Source organism: Ovis canadensis, chromosome 5 (genome assembly GCF_042477335.2).
Source record: "Ovis canadensis isolate MfBH-ARS-UI-01 breed Bighorn chromosome 5, ARS-UI_OviCan_v2, whole genome shotgun sequence".
Classification (NCBI taxonomy): Eukaryota; Metazoa; Chordata; class Mammalia; order Artiodactyla; family Bovidae; genus Ovis; species Ovis canadensis.
This window is the reverse complement of record NC_091249.1, coordinates 20,432,194-20,452,436: the sequence shown is the minus strand read 5'-3', so window position 1 is coordinate 20,452,436 and position 20,243 is coordinate 20,432,194. Positions and strand designations below refer to the sequence as shown.

At 57.7% G+C, this 20,243-nt stretch overlaps 2 protein-coding genes and 1 long non-coding RNA gene across 21 annotated transcripts in view; 2 read left to right on the top strand and 1 right to left on the bottom strand.

Moving 5' to 3' along the window:
- MYO9B (myosin IXB) overlaps positions 1 to 15,120 on the top strand; it is a 106,769-nt gene extending 91,649 nt beyond the window's left edge. For 5 of the 16 annotated variants that reach the window (XM_069589125.1, XM_069589116.1, XM_069589124.1 and 2 more), the window contains 18 exons: positions 958 to 1,030; positions 1,207 to 1,325; positions 3,687 to 3,820; positions 4,115 to 4,272; positions 6,077 to 6,175; positions 6,288 to 6,461; positions 6,571 to 6,612; positions 6,818 to 6,929; positions 7,796 to 7,866; positions 8,303 to 8,495; positions 8,856 to 8,984; positions 9,249 to 9,354; positions 9,638 to 9,769; positions 11,663 to 11,786; positions 12,267 to 12,314; positions 12,663 to 12,805; positions 13,476 to 13,603; positions 13,724 to 15,120. In XM_069589125.1, coding sequence (XP_069445226.1) covers positions 958 to 1,030; positions 1,207 to 1,325; positions 3,687 to 3,820; positions 4,115 to 4,272; positions 6,077 to 6,175; positions 6,288 to 6,461; positions 6,571 to 6,612; positions 6,818 to 6,929; positions 7,796 to 7,866; positions 8,303 to 8,495; positions 8,856 to 8,984; positions 9,249 to 9,354; positions 9,638 to 9,769; positions 11,663 to 11,786; positions 12,267 to 12,314; positions 12,663 to 12,805; positions 13,476 to 13,603; positions 13,724 to 14,139 — 2,401 coding nt within the window. In that variant the 3' untranslated portion in view covers positions 14,140 to 15,120. Of the gene's footprint in view, positions 1 to 957; positions 1,031 to 1,206; positions 1,326 to 3,686; positions 3,821 to 4,114; positions 4,273 to 6,076; positions 6,176 to 6,287; positions 6,462 to 6,570; positions 6,613 to 6,817; positions 6,930 to 7,795; positions 7,867 to 8,302; positions 8,496 to 8,855; positions 8,985 to 9,248; positions 9,355 to 9,637; positions 9,770 to 11,662; positions 11,787 to 12,266; positions 12,315 to 12,662; positions 12,806 to 13,475; positions 13,616 to 13,723 lie in introns of all 16 variants that reach the window. The other 11 variants (XM_069589120.1, XM_069589119.1, XM_069589123.1 and 8 more) reach the window with 8 other exon arrangements.
- LOC138440144 (uncharacterized) lies at positions 7,835 to 17,129 on the bottom strand. Its single transcript, XR_011256927.1, has 2 exons — positions 16,135 to 17,129; positions 7,835 to 8,600 (listed from the first exon to the last, which is right to left on the bottom strand). It is a non-coding gene; the product is annotated as an uncharacterized lncRNA (long non-coding RNA).
- USE1 (unconventional SNARE in the ER 1) lies at positions 16,469 to 19,823 on the top strand. Of its 4 annotated transcripts, XM_069589133.1 has the most exons (9): positions 16,469 to 16,606; positions 16,702 to 17,023; positions 17,336 to 17,385; positions 17,522 to 17,600; positions 17,687 to 17,839; positions 18,334 to 18,346; positions 18,756 to 18,783; positions 19,204 to 19,378; positions 19,622 to 19,823. In XM_069589133.1, the coding sequence occupies exons 2-9, from the start codon at positions 16,748 to 16,750 to the stop codon at positions 19,802 to 19,804; spliced, it is 957 nt and encodes a 318-aa protein (XP_069445234.1). In that variant the 5' UTR covers positions 16,469 to 16,606; positions 16,702 to 16,747; the 3' UTR covers positions 19,805 to 19,823. The 4 variants fall into 4 exon arrangements, with proteins under 4 accessions (XP_069445234.1, XP_069445236.1, XP_069445235.1 ...); XM_069589132.1 differs by having other exon boundaries at positions 16,491 to 17,023; XM_069589135.1 differs by lacking the exons at positions 18,334 to 18,346; positions 19,204 to 19,378; positions 19,622 to 19,823 and having other exon boundaries at positions 16,479 to 16,606; positions 17,687 to 17,844; positions 18,756 to 19,118.
- Positions 19,824 to 20,243: the final 420 nt, after the last annotated feature.

Genomic DNA, 20,243 nt, shown 5'->3' with positions numbered 1-20,243 from the left:
TGTGGGGATGGCCCCTCGGGTTGAGGTTCCCCCAGCTCCAGCCTGGTGGGGGGTGGCCCCTCGGGTTGAGGTTCCCCCCTCTGCAGCCTGCCTGGGCCTCAGCTTCCTCATCAGCGGGTGGGGGTGATTGCGCACATGCACCTAGAGGTTGCAGGAGCGGCTCTCGACACACTTGGACCCCTTCGTCTCCTTGTTCATTTGCTAAGTTGTGGCCAGTTCTTCACGACCCCATGGACTGCACCTCGTCGGGCTCCCCTGTCCTTCACCATCTCCCAGAGTTTGCGCGAACTCATGTCCATTGAGTCGGTGATGCCGTCCAACCATCTCATCCTCCGTCGCCCCCTTCTCCTCCTGCCCTTAGTCTTTCCCAGCTTCAGGGTCTTTTCCAATGCTTTGGCTCTTCACGTCACGTGGCTCCAAAGTATTGGAGCTTCAGTATCAGTCCTTCCAGTGAATATCCAAGGTTGATTTCCTTTAAGATTGACTGGTTCAATCTCCTTGCAGTCCAAGGGACCCTCAGGAGTCTTTTTGAACACCACAGTTCAAAAGCATCCATGCTTCAGTCCTCAGCCTTCTTTATGGTCCAACTGTCACATCCATATGTGACTACTGGAAAAACTGTAGCCCCTGGACCCCTAGTAAGCTAAATATCATGAATGTCAGTGACTCCAAGACCCAGCCCCTTGTCGCAGAGGCTGGCTTCTCCAAAGGAAAGAAGAGGTGGAGGAAGACACAGACCTTCTGCCAGTACAGGCTTTCTTGGCCCCGGGATGACAGGCCTCTGGGGCCGGCTCCATCTCTGTGGTGGGGGCCGTTCTGAACCCCGTGAGGTACAGAGCAGCATCCCCGGTTTCCACCCACCAGATGCAGGAGCACCACCCCTCCCCCAGGCCCGACAGCCCCAAACGTCTCCTGCTCCCCCTTGTCAGTAAAAGCCGCATTTCTGTGATCTCACAGGGAGAGGCGCGTCTCCTTTTCCACGAGTGACGTCTCCAAGCTCCTCCTGTCCCCATCCCAGACCAAGACTCAGGTAAAGCTTCAGGCGGCGGTTCCCACCCCTGAGGGTCCAAGCCCACTTCCATCTCCGCTGCCCTGGCACCATCAGAAGCAAACGGTGGAGAGAAGGCACGGCGGCACCGGGGGAATCCCTGCTTTCCCTCTAGCGAGGCCGCCTGCCTCTGCTCACCCAGCCCCGCTCCCCTACAGCCTTCTGCAGAAACAGATGGGGAGCCCAGCACGAAGAAGCTGACCATCCAGAAAAAGAAGTCGGCTGACGCAGCCTCAGGGACGGACACCAGCCTGTCCCCAGGCTCTGCCGAGTCTAAGTAGGTGTAGGGTTTTGGGGGGAGGGGGACTTGGGTACACCCAGCGTGTCTGGGGCCTTCAGGCCCACAGCGGTCTCATCTCCTAAGCCAGTCCTGCTCTGACCACTGCTGCCTTTTTTGGCCACTTGGTTTGCAGGCTCTTAGTGGACTGACCGGGGATTGACTCTGACCCCTCAGCAGCGAAGGTGCCGAGTCCTCACCACTGGACTGCCAGGGAATTCCCATAAGCCAGTTACACTTAGGAAGCTCAGTTGGGGGGCATTTACTTGGCAGTTCCGTGAAGAGAAACCCACATGGAGCACAGACTGTTGCCACATTGGGGTGAAATGATTCCCACTGAAGCCTGGAGACAGTGTGGGCCACCCCCCCTGAGGCCACAGCCAGTGTCCTTTGGCCATTTATGGAGTAATTCCTGGGCTTCCCAGGTTGCACCAGTGGTAAAGAACCCACCTGTTAATGGAGGAGACATAAGAGACTCAGGCTCAATCCCTGGGTCGGGAAGATCCCGTGGAGGAGGGCATGGCAACCCACTCCAATATTCTTGCCCCGAGAATCCCATGCACAGAGGAACCTGATGGGCTCCAGTCCATAGGGTTGCAGAGTCAGACACGACCAAAGCGAGTCAGCACGCACGAACGGAATCATTACTAGCTCCCAGCACCCCCATCCCCATGTCAGGGAACCCTCCAGGTCTTTGAATTGCAAAATCTGGGTTACAGCTTTATCCCCCAAAAGCCCCTTCCACAGAGATGTAGGTGGTTCACAGAGCAGAGAGGTTGGGCCCTGGGACTGGGGAGCTTTGATCCAAACACTGAACGCGAGCCTGAGGATAGTGAGGAGTGGACTGCAGTGGAAAGAGAGAGCCCCCGACTCTGGGGAGACACCTACTGCCAAAACAAAGTACAGGAAACAGGGACACTTCAAACAACAGGAACTTACTCTCGTTTTTCTGGAGGCCAGAAGTGTGAAATCAGGGCGTGGGCAGGGCCGTGTGTTCCTCCAAAGAATCTCAAGGAGGGACCCCTCCTTGCCTCTTCCCGCTTCTGGGGGCGGCAGGCGCTCCTCGGCTTGTGGCTGCACCCCCTACCCCAGTCTCAGCCTCCATCTTCACATGACACTCTTCTCTCCCATTTCTTCTTTTTTTTTCTGGCTGTGCTGGGTCTCGGTTGCTGTGCGCAGGCTCAGTAGTTGCGGTGCATGGGCTTAGTTGCCATGAGGCATGTGAGATCTTAGTTCCCCAACCAGGGATCGAACCTGTGTCCCTCGCATTGGAAGGCAGATTCTTTACCACTGAGCCACCAGGGAAGTCCCTTTCTGTCTCTTATGAAGACAACTTGTCACTGGCTTTAGAGCCCATATGGGGAATCCAGGATGACTCAGGATCTTAAGATCCGTTGTTCAGTGTCTTAGTCCATGTAGGCCGCTGTAACAAAACACTACAGACTGAGCTGGAGGCTGGAAGTCTAAGATCAAGGTGCCAGCAGATTTGGTATATGGCTCATAGAGGCCTTTTCACAGCGTCCTCACACAGAGGAAGTGGCAAGGGAGCTCTCTGGGGTCTCTTAAAAGGGAACTAATCCCATTAATGAGGGCGCCACCCTCGTCACCTAATTACCTCCCAAACTATCACAGCATCCCTATCACCATCACACTGGGAGTTAAGCTTCAGTATACAGATTTAGGAGGACACATTCAGTCCATAGCACGTGGTCATATCTATAAAGACCCTTTTCCCAGATAAGGTCATGCTCATAAGCCCTGAGGGCTAGCGCATGAACAAATCTTTGGCGAGTGGTCATCATTCACCCCATCACACATCTCCACAGTATATGATTTTGGGTTTATTCTTTGAGTCCCCCCACAGAAACCTTGTGCTTATAAAAATATCTTGGGGGAGGGAGGAGAGGGAGATTTCTCTTTTTCTCTTTGGCTGTGCAGGCTCTTTGCTGTGGCACATGACCTTCCCTAGTTGTGACTCAAGAGCTGCCTAGCATGAGGGCTCTGTAGCTGCAGCGAGTGGGCTCAGCTGCCCTGAGGCATGCAGGATCTTGGTTCCCCAACCAGGGACAGAACCCACATCCCCTGCACTTAAAGGCAGATTCGTAACCACTGGCCCACCAGGGAAGTCCCCAGTTTTCTTTACGCGTGAAAATGGGGTCACACTGTGACATCTGCTCGGTATCTCTTCACCCGACTCCCCTGTCAGTTCACGCAAACCAGCCTTATTTGTAATGGGATCCCCTGCCAGTGGTAACCAGTGAAAGGGCTATTTCTCATTAACAGCAGGTTGACCCTTCCTTTGGCCTCAAATCTGCCTTCATTTCCTGAGACTTAAGCAGAGCCCCCTATTTTCTCCTATAGATCCGCGTTTAAGAGACTTTTCCTTCACAAGAACAAGGATAAGAAATTCAGCCCAGAGGGTGGAGAAGAGACAGAGGGCGCCATCCCTGGGCAAGCCATCCTGGAAGCCACCACCACAAAGAAGAACCTAGAAGGTTGGTGACTCCCAGATTCAGAGACGGAGAGCAGAGCTCCTGGGTCCACTGAGGGTCGTCCCAGGCGAGGACCTGAGTCAGCTGTGGGCCAGCCCTGGTCACACGGTTTCAGGCTGGTCCCCATCCCCAGAGGCACTTTCTGGCTACAGAACTCAGTGTGCGGGGCGTGGGGGCCCTAGTTCCCCATGCTGGTGACCGCGTCCTCCCCAGAAACCCACCACGCCTACTAGCCTCTCCTGCCCCCTTCCCCCCCGCCTCCAGTCCCCTCCGGCCACCAGCACCCTTATGCCACAGGTGAGAAGCACCCCAAGGAGCCAGGAGGCAAAGGGAAGAAGAACCGAAACCTCAAGATTGGCAAAATCACGGTGTCAGAGAAGTGGCGAGAGTCCGTGTTCCGCCAGATCACCAACGCCAATGAGCTCAAGTACCTGGATGAATTCCTGCTCAACAAGGTGGGCGGTGGGGGCCCTGGGCTGGGAACACTGGGGGCGGGGGCCCTACGCAGAGCGGCCCCAGACCAAAGCCCTTATCGTGTGGGGACAGAAAGGCCAGGTCCGTGGTTCCAACACATAGAAGGTACTGGAGATCACATGCTTCTGTCTGTGTTTGGCATCTGCTGGTTTTCTACAAAACCCAGCTAGGATTCCCATGAGATCACCTGCAGTCATCCTGTTCTGTACACATACTGACACACCGGCAAATGTGTGCCTTACTACAAGGCCTGCACAGAGTGTGAGGAGCCGGTCATACCCGAAGCGTCTGATTCCGGGACCTAGCACCACCCTTCACCCGCTGAAGTCGTCCAGAGTACACGGGCGTGTCACGTGGGCTGGGTGCCCGGCAGATGCATCTATTTCTGTAGTCCCTGCCCAGAGTGCTTGAGCTCTGCCGATTGCAGACACTCGGTTTGCTGTCTCACGGCGCCCCTTGGGGGCCGTTTCCTGCCTTCTCCGCGTGAGGAAGCAGCTGGCCTCCAGAATAACCTTCTAAGTGGAACAGCAGACACACAAGTGCCACCAGGCTGTTCCTAGGTCCTGTGGCCTTTCCTCGCCCTACCACGCAACTGCAGTTGATTGTGCACAAATTACTTTATCTAGAACACTTTTGGGGACCTCCCTGGTGGTCCAGCAATTAAGACACTGAGCTCCCGCTGCAGGGGGCCCAGGTGCAATCCCTGGTCAGGGAGCTAGATCCCACACGCCACAACTAAAACCCAGCTTGCGTGCATGCTCGGTTGTGTGCGATACTCTGCAACCCCGTGGACTGTTGCCCACCAGTCTCTGTCCAGGGAATTTTCCAGGCAAGAGTGGGTAGCCATTTCCTTTTCCCAGGGATCTTCCCGACTCAGGGATCCAAGCCAATTCTCTTACAGCTCCTAAATTGCAGGTGGATTCTTTACCACTGAGCCACCTAGGAAGCCCCCAAGACCCAGCACAGGCAAATTAATTTAAAAAAAAAATTTTTTTTTTTTACAAAATGCATTCAGTGCAAGGCAATGATTGAGCACTTACTGTGTACTAGAGGGGCTTCCCAGGTGGCACCAGTGGTAAAGAACCCACCTGCCAGTGCAGGAGGTGTAAGAGATGAGGGCTGCATACTTGAGTCAGGAAGATCCCCTGGAGGAGGGCGTGGCAACCCACTCCAGTATTCTTGCTTGGAGAATCCCATGGGCAGAGGAGCCTGGCGGGCTGCAGTCCATGGGGTCGCAATTGACTTGACTTAGTCACCTGTGCAGTAAAGGTGAGATCAGGTGTGTTCACACCTCAGTTTCAGGCAGCCCCACAGCCAACAGAGCAGCATTTGAGGGCTTCAGAGGGAGCCATCAGGCTGATAGGAACAATAAAGGGTTAAGACACCCATCAAAGGGGGAGGCATCTTGAAATGATCAGGCTATGTGAGGCAGCCCCAGTCCTGGGCTGTGGCCAGGAGTAAGCACCTGTGCCGGGCAGCAGGAAGGGCCCCGTTAAACCAGGGTTTCTCAGCCAGGGCTGAGTCTGCCCCTAGGGGACACTTGGCAACATCTGCAGATGGTTTTGGTTCTCACAACTGGGAAGTGTTCCCAGCACCGAGCTGGGGAAGCCAAGATTGCTGCTCAACACCCACAGTAAGTGATCCCAGAGAGACCAGGGTTGACAGGAGGGCCCGAATAGCTCCCAGGGGAGCCAGGGAAGGACCTGGGACAGGGCAGAGCGGTGACCACCCAGACGCCCAGCTCCAGGCAACACGGGGTCAGCACGTCTCTCCCTCCCTCTCCAGGTGAATGACCTGCGTTCCCAGAAGACTGCCATTGAAAGCTTATTCATCGAAGCCACCGAGAAGTTCCGGAGCCACCTCAAGACCATGTACTCCTTGCCCGTACGTGCAGCCCAGCCCCGGGGAGGGGCCCCGAGGCTGCCCCCACCCCTCCCCAGCCCGGACGCCGCCATCCGTCCGTCCTACGGGAGGGTCACAGCCTGCATTCCCACAGAACGTGGAGATCCACGTGGGCTACAAGGACCTCACGGAGAACTACCAGATCGTCGTGAACAACCTGGCAGCCGAGCGCGGCGAGAAGGACACCAACCTGGTCCTCAACCTCTTCCAGTCACTGCTGGACGAGTTCACCCGTGGGTACACCAAGAACGACTTCGAGCCTCCCAAGGTGGGTGCAGCCGCTCTGGGTGCGGGAGGGTCCCTGTGCCCACGTCACTGGGGAGGGGCAGTATCCCCAGGGGGCCCCACGCAGACCTGGCCTCTGTGCTCTCTCACAGCAGAGCAAAGCTCAGAAGAAAAAGCGGAAGCAAGAACGCGCTGTGAGTATGTGTGTGCTCGCGTGCATGGGGGCGTGTGTGTGTGCACGCGCGCACGCACCCAGGGAAGCGTGCGTTTTCCCACCCAGCCCTAAGGGATCCCCATCCTGAGATGCCATGGGAGATGGGAGGCATCCCCACCAGGTGGCGCCCCGGTGCCTCCGGGGGTCCACCTGCCCACGCAGCCCCCCCCCCCCCGCCCCCACAGGTCCTGCAGCACAATGGGCACGTGTTTGTCAGCTACCAAGTGAGCATCCCCCAGTCCTGTGAGCAGTGCCTCTCCTACATCTGGCTCATGGACAAGGCCCTGCTCTGCAGCGGTGAGTGCCCCTCCCCTGCCCCCTGCCCCGCCGCACCCCCGGCCTACCCCCGGCCTACCCCCAGACACCCGCCCCACACCCTCTGACCCCCGACTGCATCCCCAGCCCCTCGCTGTGGGGCTTCACCCCAGCTACAGGGCCAGCCTTTTCAGAACACCACCCCCAGACTTCCCCGGTGGTCCATTGTTTAAGACTCCGCCTTTCCAATGCAGGGGGCACAGGTTTGATCCCTGGTCAGGGAAGTTCCACAAACCACAGGATGTGGCCAAAAATAAATACACAGAAAAAAAGAACAGTGCCCCTCACCACAGGGCAGTGAGGCTGCACCTCACCCACTCATACCCCACCGCTACTGTCGTGCTGGGCCAGAGGCCAGTCCTCAGCTGACCCCAAGGCCTCCCCCAGCTCTGTAGCCAGGTCCCCTTGAGCCATATTTGTTCTTGCTGCCCTCACTGCCTGAACTGCCAGCCCCTCCTCATGTGCCAGGCAAAGCCAGTCAGTCCCCACAGGCCCTGAGAGACAAGTGCCGCCCAGAATGACCCAGTGGCCCCCACCCGGGCAGCCAGGAGCTGACCAAGCCTGGGTGGGAACCCAGCCATCCCCTGGAAGCCCAGGCCGGGTCAGACAGGCCTCTAGCACATCTGTCTTCCTGCCGGAACCAGTCAGGGCTGGCTTTCCTTCCAGGCCAGGGTAATTTTCTCTCCCCTCAGCCCGTGTGAGGAGCAGCCTGCCACCTCACGTCCATAATAAATGCCCAGGTGGTTGTCATTGTCCCGAGACCCCGGGACAGGCAGCCGCGGGACCCCGAGTCCCTGAGGCACTGTTGGTGACCACCCTCTCCCGCCACCCCCGCCATGACCTCCTAGTGTGCAAAACCACCTGCCACAAGAAGTGTGTGCACAAGATTCAGACCTGCTCCATCATGTGCTGGAAGAAGGTGAGCCTGCCGAGGCTGGGAACTTTCCAGAACACCCGAGGGAGGCCGTCCTGAGAGATGTGGGGGAAAGGCTGGGCATCAGGCTGGAGCGCAGAGCTGGCGGCAGGGGCAGGTCCTGTCAGCCCCTGGGGCCCCCCCAAAGCTGGGGGCGGGCTTGTGTGTGCATCTCAGACCCCGGCCCCATTCCCGCACCACCAGGGGCAGGGAGACCCCTCCCCTGCACACAGGGGAGGTGGGGTCCTCAGTGCTGCGCTGCAGCACTTCACTTAGAGACCCCTTGCCAGCGACCATCAAGGGACCTCCACAGCTCAGCACCTCTGGCAGGTCTGCAGGGGAGAAGGAGGGGCAGGGAGGGCCAGAGGCCACAGAGGAGGCCCAGGGGATGACAGGGAAGGCAGCCAGCCCAGGCCTGACCCGTCCCCACTGCCCATCACAGACCGAACCAGGCGCTGAGTCGGGCCACTTTGGCGTGTGCGTGGACAGCCTGACCAGCGACAAGGTCTCAGTGCCCATCGTGCTGGAGAAGCTTTTGGAACACGTGGAGATGCACGGCTTGTACACCGAGGGCCTCTACCGCAAGTCGGGTGCCGCCAACCGCACGAGGGAGCTCCGGCAGGCGCTGCAGACAGGTAGGTGCTGGGGGAGGTGGGTGGGCTTCCCCGGTGGCTCAGACAGTAAAGAATCTGCCTCCAGTGCAGGAGACCCGGGTTCCATCCCTGGGTCAGGAAGATGCCCTGGAGAAGGAAATGACAACCCACTCCAGTATGCTTGCCTGGGAAATCCCATGGACAGAGGAGCCTGGCGGGCTACAGTCCATGGTGTCACAGTCAGACACGACTGAACAACTGAGCACGCATGTGGGAGGTGGGTGCTGGGGGAGGAAGGGGCCGGAGACGGGTGAGTGTCAAGGGCAGGAGGGCGCCACCTGGGGCTCCAGGCTCAGCCCGCCTGCCTTCCTCATGCTCACTGGCCGTGCGCCCACCCTGCAGACCCCATGGCAGTCAAACTGGAGAACTTCCCCATCCACGCCATCACCGGGGTGCTCAAGCAGTGGCTGCGGGAGCTGCCCGAGCCCCTCATGACCTTCGCCCAGTATGGTGATTTCCTCCATGCCGTCGGTGAGTCCCCGCCACTGTGGTGAGGGTGGGCAGTTGGTTGAGGGCAGGGGCCAGAGGCTTGAGCCTCTGCTACGGCCAGTCAGGGAGGAGGGACCCCCATCTCCCCAGGTGAGAAAACAAGGCGTTGACTGGGCCCAGGACTGCTCTATGGCCCTGCCTCCTTGCCACACACACTGCCCCGGGCCCTACACAGTGGGAGGCTGCAAGCACCCTGGGGCCCATCGAGTGGGGGCCGCAGGTCTCTGACACCCGGGACCCTCCTAGAGCTCCCAGAGAAGCAGGAGCAGCTGGCTGCCATCTATGCTGTCCTGGAGCACCTGCCAGAAGCCAACCACAACTCCCTGGAGCGGCTCATCTTCCACTTGGTCAAGCAAGTGCCCGTGCCCTAATTGCCGGCTGTCTGGAGGGTGGGGTCCCAGCGAGAGCCCCGCCGTAGCATTCTCTGGGCTGGCGTGCCCTGGTGGCTCCCTGCCAAGGCATGAGCCTGTGTTGGGGGGTCCAGCTTTTTTGTGGACCTTTCTCTCTGCCCTGCAGAAGCCAGCGTTTCTTACCTCCCACCTGTGGCAGCACTTTCCCCACAGTGACTCCCCAGCCTCTGGACTCTGGTTTGGGATCTCCCTGCAGCCACCCCCTAACTGCCGCTTGCCACACAGGGTGGCCCTGCTCGAGGATGTGAACCGCATGTCACCCAGCGCGCTGGCCATCATCTTCGCGCCCTGCCTCCTGCGATGCCCTGACAACTCAGACCCCCTGGTCAGCATGAAGGATGTCCTCAAAATCACCACGTGAGTGCCAGGACCGAGAGCCCCTACCCCCAACACACACCCAGAGCAACCCAGCCAGGGACCCCACAACTGAACAGGACAGCCCGCTCCAGAATCCTAGGATGGCCTAGCCTCGGTAGCATGTAAATGTGCCCGCAGAGAAAAACCCAGAAGCACATACCCCAGGGGACTTCGTACTCCCAATTCAGGGGGCCCGGGTTCGATCCCTGGTCAGAGAACTAGATTCCATGTACTGCAACTAAGACATAGTGCAGCCAAACACACACACACACGCACACGCACGCACACACACACCCAGGAGGACTTCCCTGATTCCTCAGTGGATACAGAATCCACCTGTAATGCACGAGACACAGGTTCGGTCCCTGGGTGGAGAGGGTCCCCTGGAGAAGGAAATGGCAACCCCCTCCAGTATTCTTGCCTGGGAAATGCCATGGACAGAGGAACCAGGCGGGCTACAGTCCATGGGGTTGCAAAGAGTCAGACACGACTTAGCAGCTAAACCACCACCACCACCCCAGGAGGTGTCCTGAGCACTGGGGTCCTCCATGGACTTCATTTGCTCTCCCTACCCTTCCTTTTCTTCTGAAGTCATGTAGAAAGTCATGACTTTCTACAGTCACACTAAACCCAAACTCCTGACAAAGTCTAAAAGTGTTCTGGCTGCTGTGATGGGCAAACAGGGCTCCTGTGACAGACGAGGCCAAGAAGCAACCGGGCCTTGTGGGGGCATCCTGAGGCTGACACACGTCCAGACTCAGGAGGAGGCCTGGCAGCACCTCCCCTCCAGTGGCAAGAGCATCACTCCTGAGCTTTTTTTTGAGGGTGAAAACCCAAAAACCAGGGAGAAATCCCTCATCCCCAGTCCAGAGTGAGGGACAGATGGTGAACCCCACATTCCCAGCCTCTGGGAACAGTGGGAACTGGCAGCAAAAAGGAGCAATTGTCTCAAGGTTCCTTCTTCCCACCAAATGATCTTCAAAATTCTCAGAAAGTTCTTCAGGAGGATGGACTTCCCTGACAGTCCAGTGGTTAAGACTCCAAGCTTCCAATACAAGGGGCTCAGGTTCGATCCCTGGTCAGGGAACTAGGATCTCACATGCTGCACAGTATGGCCAGAAAAAATTAAAATGAATGAAAGAGAAAGGACTCAGAAGGGCGTCAGCAGACATCCATCACTAAGAAGATACTGTTTAGGTGGTAAGTTGTAAAAGTAAGAACTTGTCACCCAGGGTGGTGTCACAGGCGAACACAGGCAGGCCTGAGGGCTATGCCTGACCATGTGTTCCCCCACGCGTAAACAGCAGCTGGCAGGCAGAGGGGAGCGCCCGCTGAGGCCTGACACTACGCGGCAGCCATGTGTGTTGACAGATTGTCTTCCAGCCTGTTCCAGCACGTAACTTGCTACTGTTTTTATCTGTGATCGTGGCAATAGGAGACCTGAGTCATGACTGCCTCTCCATCCAAACTGACCCCATCCCATCCCGCCCCACCCTCCCTGCCCTGGTGTTGACCATTGCCCCGACCCGCAACCATTCCAGGCTGGCCCTGACCACTGAGCAGAGGTGTCTTGGGTCACAACTGACTTCTAGAGCCCTTGGGGCCAGCTGCCTACAGCCCATGGGGTAAATGGCTCACATGGTACTCTACTTCCTCCTTCAAAGGAGGAGGCTTATTAAGACGGATTCAGGCTCAGAGAGGTGGGGTGAGGTGCACGAGATCACACAGCGAGTGAAGCAGGGCCACGATGGGAGCCACAGCCTTGCCTGTGGCCCTGCCTGCTCTCTGGGTCTCTCCCTCAGCCACCATGCCCGTATTGGGCCAGCATCTCCCTAGATGTGGGGCCCTCACGTTGGCCATCCCGGGCCGGTAGCTGAGCAGCCTTCTCCACAGGTGCGTGGAGATGCTGATCAAAGAACAGATGAGGAAGTACAAAGTGAAGATGGAGGAGATCAACCAGCTGGAGGCTGCTGAGAGCATGGCCGTTCGAAGGCTTTCTCTGCTGCGCCAGAATGCTGTGAGCTGTACTGGGCGGGGCTTTGGTGGGGCGGAGCTGGGCAGGGGCGGGGCAGGGGCGGAGTCTCACTTGTCTGCCCAGCGCACACTTGCAGCACACATCCTTGGCCACAGTCAGCCTGACCTGGGGCCTCGTGGCAGCATGGTTAGGGGCCGATTCCTCACCTCGGCCAAAAGACCACCATCCTAGACCAGCCTCAAGGTCGGCTGTTCCTCTCAGCAGTGGGGGAGAAACCTGTCACCTACTTGGTAGGGCTCTTGGTCATTCTCCAGCCACAACCCTAGGCCCCACCCATAGGGAAACACCCACAGCAGAAGAGGCTTGGGGTGGGGGGGCGGATAGGAGGATAAAGGGCCAGTCTCAGGCTCCTGTGGGAGGACCCTGTCCTTGTCCCCACAGTCAGACATGCCTTATGCCCATGACTAACACTTAAGCCCTGGTCGTGGCCCTGTGTGGTCACCTCTCTTATCTCTCTCCCAGCCATGGCCTCTCAAACTGGGGTTTTCGTCTCCCTATGAGGGGGTCCTGGTATGTACACCTACGGTCCGCCCTCCTCACGTCTCCCGGCGCGGTGCATGCTGGGGTTCCTCTCGGCCCCTAGGGTCCTCGTAGAATAGGTCAAGCGTGTCCTAACCTCTGAAAGTGCATGCTGGGGGAACTTCATTGCCTGCTGATCGCCTGTGCTGAAGACAACTAATCAGCCAAGTACTGGCCATTGGGTCCCCGCATGATCCCCAGAGAAGCCTCACTAAACCTAGACTTCCCTGTCAGAACTAACCTCCCCCAGAGCTGCTCGTACCACCCTCTCCCCATCTGCAAGCACTGATTTCCCACCCACCCAGAGCGGCTGGCCAGACACGCTGCATCTTTCCGCAGATTAAGAACCCCAAGGCCCGGGGGAGCAGCAGCAGTGGCCCGGAGGAGCTGGGGGTGCTGCAGGAGGAGGAAGCAGCTGGTGGCGATGAGGATCGGGAGAAGGAGATCCTAATCGAGCGGATCCAGTCCATCAAAGAGGAGAAGCAAGTGTCTCTCTGATCCCTCACCACCCTTAGCTGCCCTGTCTGGTCTCCGGCCACTGGCCCCTGCACTAGAGGGGCTCTGGCTGTTAGGAGGTTGACGGGCTAGGCTCAGCCCTGTGGTCCAAGGTCCATCTCTTGGGGCTCTGCTGTCCTGTAACACAGCCTAGGACTGTTTAAACCCCCCACTTGGCCATCATGGTGGTCCACGGGGAGAGGAGAGGCCACAGGGACGATGCCTGAACCTAAAGTTGGCCTCAGCTAGGGTGATCCAGCAGTTTATTATCCAGTCAGGGTGGACGTATGAACAGAGATGCAGTTGACAAATTATGCCAGGAGATCGGGTGTAATCCGGGCCACCTGGGCATCCTGTTCTTAGGAATAGGCTGGGGCACTCCAGACAGATGGGACAGCATGTGCTAAGGTCCTGAGACAGAGACTCCTCACTAGCTGAGTCACAGATGCCTGGTTTCCCTCCAATCTGACCCTTTGCTCACATGAACTTCACTGAGCCGGGGCATCTGGGGTGAGGTGTGGTTTGGGATGCTAGGGGGCAGAGAGTCCCATCGAGGAGCAGAATAACCTACTCTGTCCCCTATTGGCCTGGCACTTTTCCACGGGGCAGTCCTTCACCATGGAGCAGTCTTGGACACTGTGACCCCTTCATCCCCAGGGAGGACATCACGTATCGGCTGCCAGAGCTGGACCCTCGGGGCTCCGACGAGGAGAACTTGGACTCAGAGACATCGGCCAGCACCGAGAGCCTGTTGGAAGAGCGGGCTGGGAGGGGGGCCTCGGAAGGTCAGTATTAAGGTAGCGTCTGCTTTTTTCCTTCCCATGTCCACACCCAGCAGGCCCCCGGGCGAGGGTCCATCTTCCGGTCCTGAAGCTGCAGTAACCCTGCCATCTGTCTCTCAAAAGGGCCCCCCGCGCCTGCTCTCCCCTGCCCTGGCGCGCCCACCCCGAGCCCCCTCCCTGAGGCGGCCGCCCCTCCTCGACGAAGGCCGTCGTCCTTCATGACGGTCAGAGTGAAGACCCCCCGGCGGACCCCGATCATGCCCACGGCCAACATCAAGCTTCCGCCTGGCCTGCCCTCCTATCTCCCTGGCCGAGTGCCTGGTACCCAGGAAGCTGCCACCACAGTGAGGCGCCGAGAGCCACCGGCCCGCCGCCCAGACCAGGTACACTCCGTGTATATCACGCCAGGCACTCACCTGCCCACTCAGGGCCCTCAGGAGCCCCTGGACAAGGATGACAGGCCGCCTGGGGCCAAGCGGAGGTATTCGGATCCCCCAACCTACTGCCTGCCCTCTTCCTCGGGCCAGGCCAATGGCTGAGGGCCCTCAGTTGCCAGCATCCACACGTCCGAGGATGGCCCAGTCCCGGAGCTGGGCACCAGAGCTCCAGAGCCAGCATTCAGCGATCTGAGAAGGATCCAGAATGGAAAGCTCCAAGAGTGATGTGAGGTGGGCACTGGCTCCAAGTGAGTTTAGGCGGGGAGAGGCCGGCTGAGGCCTAGCCACCCTTGCTGAGCCCCCACGTCACACGGAGGCGCCCGATCAGAGCACCGAATCATGGCAGGCAGCCCGGCATCTCCCAACTCCCCTTTTGTACGTTTTCAAGGTCACTGTTTCTTTGTGCATGGTTTACATAAGTTTAAACTGTAACAGCCTTAACAGAAGACCAAATTGTTTTTATATGTGTATATACAAACTTTTATATTAATGCCCTGCATCTCCCTTATAACCTGGATGTGAGTCTTCAGAGCAAGCCCACACAGCCGCCAAGCTTCGGAGGCTCAGACCCACGCTGAGGGGGCCAAGGGCTAGGACTCTGCATGAGGGGTTTGGACACTTGTGGCCCCTGACTGCCCTGTACTGTGTCCCCGCCAGTGGCTATCTGGCCCATTCAAGGGAACAGTGGAGCCTTCCGTGGTGATCAAGACTGTTGGCTAGAGCCAGGACACAGGGTGGTAGGCAGCCTCCACCCCAGGCGCCACAGACCTCACATTATTCCAGGGATACTCGAATGTGGCCATCACTCCTCGGTCTGTTGTGCCCCGGACAGAGAAGACCACCTTGGCACTGCCCACCGCATGTGGCAGAACAGGAGCCCGCAGCTCAGGACCGTTCACGGGCAGGGAGGGCAAGGCCTGGGCTTGTTATGTCTCTGCAAACCTACAGTGAGAGTCTGGGCATCTGCACAGAGGGGGATTCCCCTCTTAGGCTCAGCCCACTCTCCCAACACCTGGACCCACGGCGCCAGGTCTGGGACAAGAGACACCCACAGGCCATGTGAAATAAAAAGTGCCTAAGATGCGTCTGCGTGCAGTTCCTACTCAGACAGGCTCCAGGTTGGCGGGTGGGGGTCAAACATGCAGCCTCAGCCAAAAACGGCGATGTTGCAGGGCAAGGATTGAGCCCCTTTGTCTGGGAGGACTTCCATTGTTCCTCCAGCCAACTCCTGTTGTAATTTCACATAAGCGAGGTGGGCTTATTTTTTTGGCTGTGCCATGCAGCTTATAGGAGCCTAGTTCCCTGACTAGGGATCAAACCCACACCCCCTGCAGTGGAAGCTTGACTGGACCACCAGCGGAATCCCTGGAAGTGCTCTTTATTGATCCAGAAAGCTGAGGAGGCAGGCAGCTCATGGCAGAGTCACATGAAGTGAGGAGAACCTGCTGTCCTGGGAGCTGCCTCCTGTCACAGCTAGCCCCTCCCCAGCTGGGGCTTAAATGTCAGCTGAAGGGGCCATCTGCCTTGGGGGAGGGGGAGTCGGTCCTGGGGGACCCACTGGAGCCTGAAGCAACAGCACCACCACCATCACCACCAATAGAGAAGCTCCCAGGTTGCAACCACATCGGCAGTTGTAACTGGTTGGCAGATAGGGTTTGTAGGTGTGGGGGAGTTAGGAGACCATGACAAACCTGAGTTTAAGGGACGCATGCTGAAGAGTTGGTGGTCTAGGCCAAGGCCACACAGCTGGGATGGGGCGGCCGGGGATTCAGACCCTGCCCTGTCTGGCTCATGCATGTGTGGATGTGTGCTCAGTCGTGTCCGACTCTGCCACCCCATGGACTGTAGCCCACCAGGCTCCTCTGTCCATGGAATTTCCCAGGCAAGCATACTGGAGTGGGTTGCTATTTCCTTCCCCAGGGGATCTTCCTGACCCGGGGGTCGAACTCCCGTCTCCTGCACTGACAGGTGGATTCTTTATCACTGAGCCACTTGGGAAGCCCTGTCTGGCTCTAGAACCGCTCCCCGGCACCGCCCTCCGGCCCACCACCCCATCAACAACCTGAGTTTGAGTTTAGACTCATCCACAGTACTTACAGGGCACCAAGACCACTGATGTGATCTGAACACAGGTAACCTGAAGGATGAGATAGTTGAGGGATGTATGCCAGGCTTCATCCCCTGTGATGTCCCCATCCTCACTCGGAGGGCCCACAGAGGGAGACTCGAACAAGGGGCCTTGACTTCTTGAGGACGCGGGTGGGGTTCTGTCCACGGGGGTCTGGGCATTGAGGGTGACCCAGCCACACCTCACGCTCCCAGGTTTAGCTCATGTCACTGCCAGACTAACCGTTTCCCAATAGCGGAAACAGGTCCAGAAAAAGTTAAGAAACTCGCAAAAGGCTACGACGGGAGGTGGAGTCAGGGTCAGGGCTGGAACCGGAAATAATAGCCCCTAAGTCTTGGATTCCGAAGTCCCAGGTCAGGGCCTCTCCTCGTGAATTCAGAGAAGACTCCCTGGATGCAGAAGGGCTCAGAGTGGAAAACTCTGGAAGGAGCGGAGAGAGGGGTAGGAATTTTGAGGGGGGTAGTAATGAGCACTTCACGCTTTGCATGTGGGTCTTCTGGCACCGAAGGACTTGATCCTTTCAACCTTTCCGGAAGGGTCAAGACACTGGCAAGAATAAGCAAGCGATTCATCCCGGAGTAAATGCAGACGGGATGGTGTCCCGCATTGAAACAAGACATTACTTCCGCCACCCTAAACAAGAACAAGAATGGGACAGCAAACAGGGCACTTCCGACCGGAAGGAGGCCACGGAAGGCACTTCCGCCATCTCTTAAGATGGCGCCGGCGGAAGGGGCGGAGTACCACTGGGTGGTGATGGCAGCGTCGAGGCTGGAGCTGAACCTGGTGCGGCTGCTGTGCCGCTGCGAGGCGATGGCAGCGGAGAAACGGGACCCGGACGAGTGGCGTCTAGAAAAGGTAGGGAATTCCGTGTTTCCTCGTAAACCCCGAGTCCAGGAGAGTGGCCCCCGCAGCTAGAGGCCACCGGGCCCGACTCCCCCGCCCCGCCAGCCAGCGTGGCCACGCCCCTTCCGGTTGGTTCCGGCCACGTCCACCTGCTGCTCTCCCGCCTTCTCCCTGAGGCTCAGCTGGTCCCTCCTCCTGATACTTGGCTCCTCCTGTTTCAATCCCGCCCCCATCCTGGCCTCGCCCCTTGCTGGCTCTGATCTCTCTGAGCAGGATGTAGGGATAGGGGGAGGACTGGGCTGACACCCCACTTTTTGTCCCCAGTACGTGGGAGCTCTCGAGGACATGCTGCAGGCCCTGAAAGCACAGGCGAGGTGAGTGCAGGCGGCCACAAGTGGCTCAAACTTGAGTCTCCTACTGGAGACCAAGAACCCTGGTCTCCAGTTCCCGCTAAGAACCTCCCCTCAACTGGGCACAGTAGGCTTTCCTTTTCCTCTTCTCCCCTTCCAGCAAACCGGCTTCGGAGGTGCTCAATGAATATTCTCGGAAGGTAGATTTTCTGAAGGGAATGCTGCAGGCAGAGAAACTGGTAAGCAGGGGCCCCTCTGCCTGGTCAACCTTCATGGTCACCTGGGGCCTGCCCCTTTGGTGACTGCTGCCTTCCCGCTTCTGCAGACCTCCTCCTCAGAGAAGGCACTAGCCAACCAGTTCCTGGCCCCTGGCCGAGTGCCCACTACAGCCAGGGAAAGGGTCCCCGCTACGAAGACAGTACACCTGCAGTCACGGGCTCGGTACACCAGTGAGATGCGGAGTGAGCTGCTAGGCACGGTAGGGCTCCCTCCCTCGTCCTCGGAAAACTTCAGGTGGGGACAGCAATTTGTGCGTGGAGGTGGCCAGAACAACACTGTCCGGTGCAGGGACTAGGATACCCAACAGACAGGACCTGGACCATCAGACAAGGCTTCCCAACAGACGGGCATCGTGGCCAGGGCTTTACTAGATGAATAAGAGTTTCCATACAAGGCAAAAATGGAGAGTTGGCCCGAAGCAAGGTTTGGCCCCGCCTCACCACACATCAGTGAGTTTTTTTCAGCTGTGAAATAGGGTGACAGGTACCTCTGTGAGCACTTCCTGTGGATCTGAAAAATACCCTTCAAAATATGAACCCTTGTTTTCAGTTTATAGATGAGGAAACTGAGCCTCAGAGGTCACAGGACTTGTCCAGGGTCCTGATTGAGGGTGGGGAGTTTCTGAAAGCAGAAAGGACAGGTCTGGGGGCATGGCATGGTTGGTGATTCTGTGCCTCTCCTTTTTTCCCACAGGACTCTAGTGAAGGTGAGACAGCATAAGCAGAACAGGACTCAAGGCCTGGGACAGATACATATCCTTAGTGCCCCACATCCCTCGTGCCTAACCTGGCTCCCATAGGGTGTTTGCAGCCCAGGGAAACGGTGCCCAGGGGCCTTTCCACACTTGAAGGTGGAAGGCTGGAAGGGTGTCAGGAAGGGGCCCTAGAGGAAACAGAGTTGGACACTCCCAGCCCAAGTGACTACGGCTGGCTAGAGAGAGGACCCGGGGCCGGGGTGGGGGTGCCCGATGAGGAAGACTTCCTGCACCTGCTGTGCAACAGACAGAAGGGGAAATGGCATTGTGAGTAGCAGACACATCCTGGGCAATGGTCAGGAAGCTGGAAAACAGCAAACCAGTTCTTCCTTTTTGCCTGCTTGGCTTGTTTTGCTTTCAGAGCCCGAAATGGATGTGAGGAAGAGAACGTGAGTATCTTCAGCCCTTGGGGAGCATTGCAGGGAGAGGGGAGTTGGACAAAGGTTGGACCACTAAAGCACAACGATGAGCATTTAAACCACCAATCGGGATTCCCCAGTGGTCCAGTACTTAGGACTGTGTGCTTTCATTGCCAAGGGCCTAATTCAATCCCTGGTTGGAGAAAAAGACCCTACAAGCTGAGCAGTAAAGCCAATAATAATAATAAAATTAAAAAAAAAAAAAAACACTAACGAACAGCCACTTCTGAGGATGCTTTTCCCAGAAGCCAAAGCGAAAAAGGAGAAACAGCCCCAAGCAGCACAGTAGCTGGAACTATAACCTCTAGGTCCCTTGAAAACATGTTGGTCTCTTCCCTCTTTCCCCCACCCCAATCTCATACCCACTGGTCTACCCATCTGTGGGGTCAGTGGGGCGTCAGGGCCCACACCAAGGGATGAGAAGCAGTCAGCAGCTGAGCTAGACCTCGTCCTGCAGCGACACCAGAACCTCCAGGAGAAGCTGGCAGAGGAGATGCTCGGCCTGGCCCGGAGCCTCAAGACCAACACACTGGCTGCCCAGAGTGTCATCAAGAAGGACAACCAGGTATGAGGACTCTGGGAACCCTAGAGCCTCTGGTTTGGGGCATCAAAGAAGGCTTCCCAGAAGAAGGTCCCTATGGCTGGGACTGAGCTGGATGAATAGGAGTTTGGCAGAAGTAAAAAATGGCATTCCCAGAGGAGGAAACAGCACTAGGAAGGGCCAAGAGATACAGATTCGCCCCAGTGCAGTAGGAAGCGGTGACACTTGGACGCAGTCCTGTTGACACTCACCCTGCCTCACCCGCAGACGCTGTCACACTCCCTCAAGATGGCCGACCAGAACCTGGAAAAGCTGAAGACGGAATCCGAGCGGCTGGAGCAGCACACACAGAAGTCAGTCAACTGGCTGCTCTGGGCCATGCTCATCGTCGTCTGCTTCATCTTCATCAGCATGATCCTCTTCATCCGCATCATGCCCAAACTCAAATAAAGACTTGGCCTGGCCTGTGTCACCTGTGCCCTCTCTGCCCTCCACCCTGTCCAGGGGTGATACCTTTTGGGGTTGGCAGCGTGATGGGAAGGCCCTTGGAGCCCCATGAGAGCTACAGAGAGTACATGACCAGGAGTGGAAGGAGGGCAGGCAGCTGGGGGAGGTGAGTCAACAAGCCTGCCTCCCATTTCTGCCCCCCCGCCCCCCCCCCCCCAGGTACCTACTTCACACTGGACAAGGCAGGGCCCATAGAGGCCCCAGAACTCCCAATCTGATGGAGTCAGAGCCAAACACATTCCTGTGGAGTCAAGGTAAGGTCTGGAGGGTTGAGGAGGAGTGGGCCCACGCCTGGAGGTCAGCCTGTAGGAAGGGTTGAAAAGTTGTCTCTTGGACCTATGAATGACGCCGAGATTCTTGGCCTCCGGAGGAGATGAATTCA